Source organism: Manacus vitellinus, unplaced genomic scaffold (genome assembly GCF_001715985.3).
Source record: "Manacus vitellinus isolate BGI_N305 unplaced genomic scaffold, ASM171598v3 scaffold_64_pilon, whole genome shotgun sequence".
NCBI classification, from domain to species: Eukaryota; Metazoa; Chordata; class Aves; order Passeriformes; family Pipridae; genus Manacus; species Manacus vitellinus.
In genome coordinates, this window is record NW_021940718.1 from 68,449 (window position 1) to 80,934 (window position 12,486).

Here is a 12,486-nt window from a genome sequence, read left to right on the forward strand (position 1 = left end):
CCGCACGAACCCGATTTTAGCCCTTCGGATATCCTGGGGGACTTCAGGTCGCCGGGGCTCATGGAGGAAGAGTACGGCGGCGTGGAGAGCCAGGAGTACGACGTGGAGTTCGGGGTCCAAGACAGCGAGTTCCGGCCCCCCATCCGGAGGGGGGCTGTTGGCAGGGGGAGGATCCTGAGGGGGAAGCGGCTCACGAGGGGCGTGGTTAAAGCTAAAGTGTTCAAAGGGGAGGTCAAAACTCCCCTCAAGAAGTGGAACGTGAAGAAACCGCAGCCGGGCCTCGACCCGCAGGCGCCGGAGCAGCCCCTGGAAGCTGCCGAACAACCCGACCAGGGGCCGGTGCCCGTCCAAAAGCTGCCTCCACGACCCAATCAAAGGCCTGCCCTGGCAGCCCAGAGACCCATCCTCAGGCTCCCAAAGCCTGCCCACGTGTTCAGGAACCTCAACTTCGACCTGGTGGATAAATCAGACATTTTTTCCACCTTCGGAGTGGAGATCATTAAGTGGGCCGGGTTCCACGCCATCAAGAACGACGCCGAGTTCTCCCGGCTCTTCGGGGCTCTCTTCGAGCTGGAGACAGAAACCTGTGCCAAAATGCTGGCCTCCTTCAAGTGCTCCCTGAGGCCAGAGCACAGGGATTACTGCTTCTTCACCATCAAGAGCTTGCAGCACGCCGCCCTGAAAACCCCCAAGGTGGACAACGAGTTTTTGAACATGCTGCTGGACAAGGGCGCCGTGAAAACCAAGAACTGCTTCTTCGAGATCATCAAGCCCTTCGACAAGTACATCATGAGGCTCCAGGACCGGCTCCTGAAGGGGGTCACCCCGCTGCTCATGGCCTGCAACGCCTACGAGCTGAGCATCAAGACGAGCGGCTTCGGGAACCCCAGAGAAATGGCCGGTGCTTTCGAGACCACCGTGTCTCTGTGTCGCAAGTCCCTGGCTCTCCTGGGCCAGACCTTTGCCCTGGCGTCTGTTTTCAGGCAGGAGAAGATCCTCGAGGCCGTGGGGCTCCAGGAAATGGCTCCGGCGCCGACGCTGTTCCCGAACTTCGACGACTCCACTTTGTTCGGGAGGGAGTACATTGAGAACTTGAAGGCCTGGCTGGAGAAGAGTGGCTATCCCATCCAGATGAAAAGACCCGAGCCCGAGGCCACAGAACAGCTTAAAACCCCCTCTCCTGACACGAAAGGTAAAAGGGAGGGAACTGCTCTGAGATGCTTTGCAGGATGTAAGTTCTTGGTGCTTTTTTTATGGTTTCATCGGGTCAGGAGTTGCTAATTGTGGGAATTCCGTGTAAATCCCCAGCAGCCGAGGCAGGGAGGAAATGCTGTTGTCTCCTCCCTCCCCTCTCTGGCACGTGCTGATACCTTAAATCCTTGGCTGCCCCTCCAGCCTCACCACCTCGAGGTGGGGAGGCCAGGACCAACCTGGAACTGGCTTCATTACAGAGTAAGTATTTGCATATATGCAAATTTGGAGCTGTTACCATCACCACTCTTATCAGCTCCAGGTGTATTTTTTTTTTTGGAGATGTTTCTGTCCTCTCACCAACAGGAACACTTACTCTCCACTGCATTAGACCAGCAAGTTCCTCCTCCCTAAAAAAATTCCTGCTCATTATTCTACTCATATGTTTTTTTCCTAACTGAGCTTCAGATCCTCTCTCAGGGAGGTCCTGCAACGCTGGCACTGGCTGACTGATAATTTGGAACATGCCCTCTCAGGGCAAGCGTTCAAATAAACTTATTTTGCACAAAAATCCTTTTGGTGCAATAAGGAATTGCCTTTTTGAGGAGGGCTTAACTTGCCTGGGGTGACCGAGGATAAGTTTCTTAGACTGTGGTGCTTTTTTATGGTAATGTGGTCTAGAATCTCAGTTAAAGTGTAGAGGTTTCCTTAATTTATCCTGGTTTTGGAAGGGGGCACTGGGAAGAGTGTGGTCACAGGTCAGGGAGGGGATCCTGCCCCTCTGCTCGGCCCTGGTGAGGCCAAATCTGGAGTGCTGTGTTCAGGTCTGGTCTCCACACTTCCAGAAGGACAAGGAGCTGCTGGAGAGGGTCCACAAAGATGATTTGGGGTCTGGGGCATCTCTCTGATGAGCAGAGACTGCAGGAGCTGGGCCTGGTTAGTCTGGAGAAGGGGAGGTTGAGGGGTGATCCCATCAATCCATAAGTGTCTCCAAAGGGTGTCAGAGGATGGGGCCAAACTCTGTTCCTGGTGCCCAGAGACAGGACAAGGAGTGATGGCCAGAAACTAAAACACAGCAAGTTCCAGCTCAACGTGAGGAGAACTTCTTTCCGTGGAAGTGGCAGAGCCTGGAGCAGCTGCCCAGGGAGGGTGTGGAGCCTCCTCTCTGGAGACATCCCAGTCCCACCTGGATGTGTCCCTGTGCCACCTCTGTGCCAGGTGACCTTGCCTGGGCAGGGGGACCTCCAGAGGTCCCTTCCCACCCCACCTCTCCTGGCATTCTGGGATTAAGTGCAGCCTGCTTTCTATTAAAACACGTTGAAAAAATGCAAATATCGCCCTGTCAGAGAACAAAAACCCCAACATATCCACGCTCTGGCGACGAGAACAATCAATGCCTGGGATTTAATTGCCTTTTATGTCTTCCAGCAGTCCCACAACGAGCTGACAGGAAAGTTGTGGAGACAATTGAGCAGCTGGTGAAGAGCATGGTGTCAGGAACCTTGTCTGCCAAAGACAGGAGCGCTCAGAAGAACTGCCCTGAATACTGGTGGGTGTGTTTGAACCGTGTGTTGTAATCCCCCCCTCTGATGCAGAGATTTGGAATAGGTTTCATTAGGCTCAGCCTTTCGATGGGTGGAAGATCAAAGCCCTATTGTGTGTTTAATCAGATTTTTTGGAAGATGTTTCCTGAGCTAATTATACTCCCTGGTATCCCTGGAAATGGTCCTGGCTGCTTCTGTTGTGGGGAGCAGCTCACGTTCCTTGTGATGTGTTTGTCAATCCCAAGGCAAGACTTTAAGAAGCAGATTTGCATTCAGGAGGTGAACAAATAAACACAGCTGATGTGAACACCCAGGAAGGTAACAGGCTTAGGGATTTAGTGTTCCATGGATGATGTTGGAAAAGGAAAGCTGAGACACTTCCAGGCGTGATGATCTTTTCATGTGACAGTGTCTCTTCACGTGTGAGCTGCACCGTGGCTGATTAATTACCACCCAAATGATTTGTGTCAAACCCCTGCTTGCTGTATTTGCTTGGCACACTTTCCTTGCTGCTTCAGACATGGAATTGGCTGTTATTCCAAGAAAAACCTGCTGAGGCTGGTGTAGACACCTGGAAGAAAGGGTGGATTGCTGAGCTTCTGATGCTTTCAGCCCAGCTCTCATTTCGTTTCTTGTGATTTTTTTCTTCAGGTTCCTGTCTGATGAGGACAGCCTGGAGTACAAATATTACAGACTGAAGTTGTCAGAGATGCAGAGGAGGAAGGAGGAGGGTGGGGAGGGCAGGACCCCAGAAGAAGCTGCCACAGAATCCATCAGGGCCCTGCTCTACGCCAGGAAAATTGCAAGTATTAAGAGAAGACTGTTTAAGAGAAAAAGGCCTGGAGTGCTCCCCCAGCGTGGCACCCGAGGAAGGAAGGTGAGGAGAGCAACCATAGGGACACAGACTGTGCTTTCAGCTGGGACAGTGCTGAGGCACCAAGACAAACATCTTCCAGGTCCAGCCCAGGTCTCCGTGGCAGGATCCAGCCTGTCCCAGCAGGACTCTCCCCTCGTCCCCACCTCGTCCCCACAGCGTGGCCCCGGCTCCGAGGCCTCTCTGCCAGCAGAGGAAAGGGCAGATCCCGAGGATTTATCAGCACCACCAGAGCTTTTCCCACCACTGGCCTCTCAGTTTCCTGATGGTAAGTGCAGATTCGGGATTGGCTTTGGAATTGTCAGTGATGTGGGGAAACCGCATCGAGTGCGTTCTGCTGCACGTTCTGAAAATCATTTCTTGTGCTGAAGTTGGTAGTTCTCGAGTGCTGTGACCTCCCAGCCGTGCAGGGTTTGTGGGAAGCTGACAGAACGTTTGGTTTCTTGCAGTGGATGCCAAAACCATGGAAACTGCAGAGAAACTTGCCAAGTTTGTGGCTCAGGTAGGACCAGAAATCGAGCAGTTCAGCATAGACAACAGTGCAGATAACCCAGACCTCTGGTGAGTAACTGCACCTTTCCCTGGGTCCTTGGGCTGAGCAGGAACCTCCAAATGCTCCTCCTCCCTGTCACTGTTTGCTGAGATGTCTGTTTTTATCCGGTGTGTTTAGGAAACACAGGATTTGGGGCAAATACTCCCTGTTGTCTTCAGCACCTCCGTTCCTGGTGAATATCCGAAATAACCCGAGAAAGGAAAACTGCTTCTCCAAAAAGCACATTTCTTCCTTTTGTAAACTAAATAATCAGCTTGAATCTTGAAACAGTGCCCTACCAAACTGTTTTTAAGAGAATCCCACTGGATTCTTCCCAGCACGGTTTGGGAAGTGCTGCTGAACATCAGAATTGAGGGGAGTGGTTGCTGTTTGTGGTGCCTGTTGTCAGGGAACCCTGAAATGACCTCTCCAAAATCAACCAGAGATTTATTTCTAATGCCTTGCTTCTCACACCAGCTAAAAGAAGATCTTTTTCTGATGCTGTTTTGACTGGGTTTTGGTTTTATTTGGTTTTTTTTGCTCAGGTTTCTACAGGATCAAAACAGTTCTGCTTTCAAGTTTTACCGGATGAAGGTCTATGAGTTGTGTCCCTCCATCAACTTCAGCGCTGTGTCTGAAGCAGCTGACACTGGGGAGGGTGCTAAAGCTGGAGAGAGGACTTTGGATCTTTCAGAAGAGGAAGAGGAGGAAGAAGAAGAAGAGGAGGAGGAAGAGAACGAGGAGGAAGCCGAGTTTGAGGAGGACATTTCCCAGCCTTTGGAAGAAACGGAGCAAGCAGAGGAGGGAGACGAGGAGGACGTGCCAGCAGGTAGAAGTGTGGAAAACCTAGATGAAGAGGTGGTTTCCAAAGCAGGAGAGGAAATGTCAGCAGGTGAAATGCAGCTTTCCAGCCCCTCTGATGGTGCTGTACCAAATCTGTCGACACAGGCACCGGCCGCTGCCCCCGGCACCCCCTTCCCCCGCAAACGAATCAGCAGCAAGTCCCTGAAGGTTGGGATGATCCCTGCCTCTAAAAGGATCTGCCTCATAGAAGAACCAAAAGGTGAGCCTCATCCAGCAGGGAGTCTGTAGGCAGTGGCACAGAGCTCCTGGATTTTTAGGTGGGTGGTTACTGGCCCAAAGAATTTTGGCACGAGAAGGAAAACGACGTTCACTTTAAACGTTCCTTACACTGAACAAGCCATGTAACAGGTTTTCTCTCATGGTGCAGTACAGAGTTGGTATCAAACATCATCCCTCAAATGTTCTCTAAGTATATATTTATTCTCTAAGTGTATATTTAATGTCTTCTCTTTTTTTTTTCCTATTTTATTCTGATCTTTCTCGTTGGTTCTGATTTTAGGCCCAGGCGTTAAGAGTTGAGATGTTCTTTTGGGATGTACTTTTGGGGTCCTGTACCACCAAGGTTTTTCTTTGCAGCTGATTTTTGTCCCTGCTCTGCCTTGCAGTGCACGAGCCTGTCAGGATTGCTTATGACAGACCTCGGGGTTGCCCAGTTACAAAGAAGAAGAAGGTAAAGAACCCACTTGGTTTGCAGCTGCCCCCTGACAATCAGCTGTTCTTACAAGAGGCAGCCCCAAAAACATGTTCTCTGCCATGAAATCAAACTAAAACCTGCAGAACCTGATCCTGGAGAGGTCTGGACTAAACCTGAGGGAGAGCTGTGACTCCTCCTAAAAACCTCTTGGGTTTAGGTTTTAAATACCTGTGTCAGAGTTAAACATTCCATGATTGGAGCACTATTGAATAGCTGTGTGTTCATCTGCTATTAAAAAATATATAATATAAAGAAATGGGTGCTTTGCTGCCTGAAAAACATGCTGCACTTTTCCAGAATTGGTGAGATGTTATTTGGCTGCTTCTGTGTTTGCAGCAGGGATTCAGCCATCAGATCACTCTGTGTTCATTTTTTAAAAAGCACCAAAGAGTTGTGTAAATACAAAGGTGTGCTGTTTGCCACCTTAATAATGTAATTAAACAATCTGAGAACCCAAAATGGATGTTTTTTGAACTGGCAAGGTTCAAAACTTTGATTTTTTTGTTCTGGGTAGCTGCTGAAATGCTGCTCAGGAGCTATTTCTGCAGATCCAGAAATTCAAACCCACCCAGTTTGTGGCGGGGTGGGGGTGGATTTTGAGTTTTTTGGTTTGTTTTTTTTTTTTTAAATGATCTCCCTGGATAACAACCCACCTTTGTTGTTCTGTTGTCTCTCCTCTCCATAGAAACCAAAAGATTTGGAGTTCTCCCACAAGAGGCTGACACACAGGAACGTGGGGTTCCAGATGCTGCAGAAGATGGGCTGGCAGGAGGGACACGGCCTCGGGACACGAGGGAAAGGGATCAGAGAGCCTGTAAAAGTGTATGTAATGGGAACCCAGAGCTCTGGCAGCTCTGGGAAAGGCTGGGAATGCTCACAGTGGCTTTGGCAGGGATTTTTAACACGTTATCCCGAGGATCTCCTTGCACGTAGAGTATAAATGGGATTTAGGAACGTCACACATCTCTAGGTTTAGGCAGCTCATTTGTTGTCACCCTAATTATTTGGTTCATTCCACTGCATGAGGAAGGAGGTAAGTGCACCTGCCACGAGGTAAGTGTGTGTTTTCCCTGAAATTTTGGGGGTTTAATCCTCATTTTGCCATTCAGAGTTGCTGTTTCCAGTGTCCACTGCTGCCAGAGGATGGATAATATCTCCTCATGGATAACATTCCCTTATGCTTAATATCTCCTCATGGATAATCCCTCCTTCACTCCCCAGCTGAATAAGGAGCAGAATATTTATTTCTCTCTGAGCCCACATAAATTTCTTTCTCTCTGAACCCACACAAGCAACTTTCTGTCTGTGGTTTAACAAAAGTCTTCTTTTCTCCAGGGGTTTCCGTGTCCTCCTCGTGCCTTGGCCACTTAAAATGGGTTATGAAATGGTTTCTTTCTGGTGGTTTGCTTGCTTTTTTTTTTTCCAGCAGCCATAATTATATATTTCCCCATTTCCTCCTTCAGCAGGAAAAAGGCAGTGAGGAAGCAGCTCGTGCCACCTGTAGCTCTTGTGTTCAGCACTCTGAGAACCTCGGGGTTTTTACTTCCCAAACCTGTTGGGACCAAATCCACGAGGAATTTGTGTTGTTTCTGTAGCTCCTGGCACAAATTTTGCACCTGATCACGGGCTAATTAACTGTGTCTGCTCTGACAGCCCTGCACATTCTACAAGTTTCTGGCCACCTTTAATTTTTAATGGGGGAAAACACAGGTTTTCCAGCTTGAGGCCATTGCTGGTCACTCTTGGGAAGAACTTCTGTTTATTTTACAAAACCTGTTGTGTGGAGAGAAACCCTGAGACTGATGATTTTCATGGTGTGTTCCTCTCTTTGCTTCCCCAGCCAAGGACAATCTCAGTGAGGACAAAACCACTGCAATTTAACATTTTCCTTTCTCTTTTCAGTTGTTTTGATGCATTTTTTTCCCCCCATTTGATAACCTGTAGCCTCTGCCCTTTCCTCCCCTTTTAACACTGCTCTCCACTGATGACTTCTTTAAAAGTCCATGTGCTGTCTGATCTCATTCCCTGGGAAAAAGGGATGGATTAATAGTTGGAGAGACTCCAGTTCTTGTGTAGCAGAGCCTTCCTTAATCATTATATAACAGGGATCTCTAAAACTGGTGCATTCAGGCACAGCAGCTGTTAAAGGCACAAACTTGAGGCTCTTTCTGTGTTGGGAAAACTTAAAGCTCCTCTCTGGCTCGGAGAGAAAGTCACATTTGCAGAGTTAAAACCACATGATTTCTGTTCCTGGAAAAGTCACTTGGATTTCGTGGTGACTCCTCGTGGAAATGGTGGCTCCTGACATTTTCAGTGGGGTTTCCTGTTAGTTTTTTGAGCTGTTCCCTGCCCTGAGAGCTGGTTTGTCACACCTGTTTGATGGTTCAAGGGATATTTAAAACATGAGAAACCAGAACCACACTCAAAGGCAGAACATTGTTGTGGGACAGACCCTCCTCTGAGTAATTATCTCACGCCTTTGATTGGTTTTTTTTATTCTAAAGTCATTTATCTGTGATAGGTAACAGTAATTTAACTGACCTGGGAGACAGACCTGGCACAGAGGATCCTTCCTGGGGCAGAGGTTTTGTTAATCTTGGCTTTGTAAGGTCTGAGTTCTGCCCACACAAAGGCTGGAGAAAAAGGGGTTGAGTTATTTCTGTCTCTGCACTGCTGTGGGTCACCCTCTCCATCCAGGAAGATGTTCTGATGTTGTTGAGGTTTCTCTTCTCCCCTTGGCATGTTTGGGATGAACAGCTGAGTTAATGGCTCCTATTTCTTGGAAGGGCAGGAGCTGCAGGGTCTGTCTGTGGTGGGAATTTTAAACAAGCAGCATGATATTCCCTCAGTCAAACCCCCTTTTCTCCAGAGCTCTGTGGTGTTTTCCTCAGAGTCTCTGACCTGGGTCACTTTTGAAATATTAAAAAAAAACAAGGTCACTTCTGCCACCTCTCCAGCATCTCCCCGTGGCTGGAGTTCAAAATCCATGGAAGAATTTGACCTGTGAGATGATTTAAACACCTTCACTGTGATGGGAGCACTTTCTCCTGGGGTGGGGCTTGCACGTGAGATGGGAGGTGGGGATTGCTTGGGATGATCACTGCTCCCAGACCTCTGCTCCCCTCCTGCCCCAAATGAAGCAGAAAGACTTTCCCCTTGAGTTAGGACTTGAATTATGACTTTCCTGTTGAATTGTGACTCTCCCCTTTGAATTGTGACTCTCCCCTTGAACTGTGACTCTCCCCTTGAGTTGTGTCTGGGTTGGAAGCTGTTGTTTCTCTTTTTTTCTTCTGCACCTTGTCCTGGGCTCAGAGTGTTCTAACTCTCCATTTTGCTCCCTAGGGGTGCTACCTCTGCAGGGGAGGGCTTGGGTGTTGCAGGGGAAGAAAATAAAGAAGATGCATTTGATGTTTTCCGTCAGAGAATGATACAAATGTACAGGCAGAAAAGAGCAAGTAAATAGGTAGGTGCCACTGCCAACATTCCCTCCCAGGGCTGGTTAAACCTTCCCCTCCCAAGAAATCAGTGCTGTTTCCATGAGTGTTAGCTGTGCTTTTTTTGAACATTTCATGAGAGTCCAGAGCTCCAGTGAAGTGCTTTGAACTGCTGAATTACCCCCCAAAATCTTGCTTTCTAGGTTTGACATAAAGAGGCTGGCTGGCTCTAAAGTGCCTGGGAAATGCAAAGCTGCTGTGGGAAAGATCTTCAGCAGAGCATGAAGAGCACTCTGGTCTCTAAGTAGTGGACTCCAATGCTAATGTATTAAAATATCCTCCAAGATTCCAGTTAGTCTTGTGCTGTGCAAGCTAACAGCTTGGGTGGCATCTTCTGAGGAAGAAACAGCTGGTTTGGGCTCAGAAGTGCCTGTTTTTACCTCTCTCTCTCTCTCTTTCTCTCTCCCTCTCTCTCTGGCCAAGTTTGCCTGTTTTGTGATGAGATTCCTCACCAAAAAAAAAATGGAATAAGTGATGTGAGAACCACGATGGGCCTGGTTTGGTTCTGGCCCTTTCTGAAAGCAAGACCCTTCTCAAATTCAGACGTTTTGTGAGGCAGTTCAGATTTTGTGACCCTGCATTTTGTTGAGGGGTCCAATCTTCCAGCCCACTTCTGCACAAAGCAGTTTCCTCCCCTCCCTGCACCAGTTTTCAGAGGAGTCTCCACCCCTGGGTGTTTATTTGGGGTGAGAGTCCAGGCTCTGAGTGCAGGGTGAGCAGCTGAGTCCATCCCAGTCTGACAGCACCAAACCCTCCCTGGGAGAGCTCAGCTGGGAAGGTTTTTTTTTCCTTGCAGTGAACAAGCTGTACAGTTCTAGGTGTGCTTTTTGTTTGGACACAAATTTGCAGCTCTGCCCCAAGAAATCCTTGAATCATTTCCCTCTCCAAGGAGTTTTAAGTCATGAGGGGGGTGCAGGTTCACGTGCCTGCAGAAAACACTGAAGAAAACACTTGGAAGTGGATCATCAGTTTTGTAAGACCATCAGTTTAGGGAGTGATTTCTATCAAACATCTGCTTTGCAGAAGTTCTTTGACTGAAAAATCTCAACACCTAAGACAAAAACCTTCATACTTTTAAGGGACTATTCCAGAATTTACTGAAAGACAAAAACCTTTATACTTTTAAGGGACTATTTCAGAATTTACTGAAAGACAAGACTGGATTAATGAACAGAAAGTGTTACCTGCTTGGTGAAGCAGCTCTGAAGACATGGAAGGTTTAACAAGTGTTACCAAAACAACCCTCCAAGGTCTGATAACTCTTCTTTTCCTGGCTTGCACATCACTGAGGCTATTTCTGAGAGGGACAGAATTGAACATGGCACTTTCTAGTGCACCCTCCATCCTGACCTGTCTAAAACCAGCCCCAGGGCTTCACCTGAGTGTTCACAGCACCCAAACCTGCTCCCACTCTTTAAAGAGCTGCTCCTGGGCTGACCAGCAGCACGTTCTGCTGTTCCCATCCTTGCAGAGCACCCACAGGGACGTGGCAGCAGCTCCAGTTCCTGGCAGACCTGCAAGATTTGTGTTCTTTGCTGTTCAAAGAGCCTCATTTTGCTCTTCCTCCACCAAAAAGTGGCTGCAGGGGAGTGTCTCCATCTCCAGTCCCCAGCAGCAAGTTTTCCTTGCCTGGTAGTTTATCAATGCAAGTTGATTTTTTTTTGGTTTTTTTTTCCTTTACTGACTTTGAAACCAAAAGGAACAAGATCATGGCGTTGTGCAGTTTTCTGCTCACTCAGTTTTGGTTGCCCTGAAGCACAAAACCACCCAATAACCCCACAGAGGAACCCACTGCTGGCTCTTTTTCCACAGGCATGGAGTTTTATTTCCATGTGTCTTCACCTCCCACAGTGCAAGAAGCTGAAGCACAAAGGCCCTGAACACAAATAAGTTTATCTGCTTGTCAGATTCAAGGACATTTTGAGAGCCCAGACATTTCTTGGACCACAGGCTGCCTGGGAAATCCTCAGTGCCAGTATTTGGCAGTTTGAGCTGGTTTAACTCCTGTCTGGGTGTGGTTTTCACTACCCCCCTCCCTTTCTTTCCTGGGCCTAACCAGTGTAAAGCTTGAGCCTTCCAAGGAGATCTCCCAGTCCCAGTCTGGCTTGGAATAACTGGAACCAGCACTGTTGGCCTCTCATTTATCCCTCAGACCCACTCCAGAGGGTTTAGCTTTCCTCTTAGCCCAGGGGTGAAGCTGCCCCTGATTTTTTATTTCCCTGCACAATTCCAGTTCAACCTCTTCTTTCCCATTTCCTTGCTTTGGAAGAAGGATCCTTGATTCCATGCCCCATTGCTGCCAGGGTGGAATTGCAGGCTGGAGAGTGAAATCCAGCTCTCAGCCCCAGCCCAGCCCTCGGAGCTGCTCTGGTTTAACCCCAGTGAAAGGGGCACAGCCCCCCTGGGAGTGCCTTTGCTGGGCTCCTGCTCCCCTCAGGCTGGGAGAACCCTTGGAATCCGGGCTGGGAAGTGGTGCTGTCCTTCCCTGAGAGTTCAGCTTAAGAGTTTAAAGCTGCCTCAAGAGTAAAGGTGAATATTGGGACACTCCTGAGCTGGCCTGTCTTGTGCCAGCCCTGAATTTGGGAGCTGCTCTCAGCTCTGGTGCCCAAATTCCAGCATTGCTCCCACCTTGGGTTCACCCTTTGCCACTTGATCTTGTTTTTTTACCAAGAGCTGACCTTCCACACTCCTCCTTTTGGCCCTGACCTGCCTTTTGCAGGCAGCTCTGAGAAGTTGTACATGTGAAACGTTTGTGATGCAGACACTTTGCCTTTGCTGGAGGTTTTTACAAGCTTCTTTTTCTGTTATTTTAGTTCCAGGCTCTCTTCCATGAAGACTGCAAGCTTCAGTGAACATTTTAACTAACTTCAGTGGTGTGTCTGCTGTCTTTTGGTTGGGTTTTGCCATTAATCCTGTAGAGAATTTGCTCGTTTCTGTCCCGTGCAGATGCAGCAGTGCTAAGCCAGTGGCAATGCATTTCCCTGTAGTGTAAGTAAAAACAAAAAACAAAACCCTGTTAGCATTGTTAACCCTTTGAATAGCTGCAATAAATGTAGAACTAAACGACCTCCTGGTTTTAAATGTCTTTTTGCTTGTGAGTTTGGCCATTTGGAAGAGATATGCATCCTTTTGGCACTAAACCAGTGGGGTTTGGGGTCGTGTCCTTAGCAAAGTGTGAAGCAGGATTTTGGGAGTGTCTGAGGGAGGGAAGCTCCCTCTGTTCTGTGCTGCTAAATGTCTCTTAACCTTGAGAAACCCTCTAAATCACCTCTTAGTTAACTTTTGGTGCATCA

At 48.4% G+C, this 12,486-nt stretch overlaps 1 protein-coding gene across 1 annotated transcript; it reads left to right on the forward strand.

Annotated features, from left to right (window-relative positions):
• Positions 1-3: 3 nt before the first annotated feature.
• SUGP2 (SURP and G-patch domain containing 2) lies at positions 4-12,261 on the forward strand (the record flags this gene model as incomplete). The annotated part of the gene is made up of 9 exons (XM_029963848.1): positions 4-1,192; positions 2,623-2,740; positions 3,387-3,877; positions 4,059-4,170; positions 4,687-5,204; positions 5,611-5,675; positions 6,385-6,521; positions 9,042-9,162; positions 12,007-12,261. Coding segments are annotated over 8 exons (2,751 nt in total), but the record flags the coding sequence as incomplete, so codon positions are not given.
• Between the last annotated feature and the right edge of the window lie 225 nt (positions 12,262-12,486).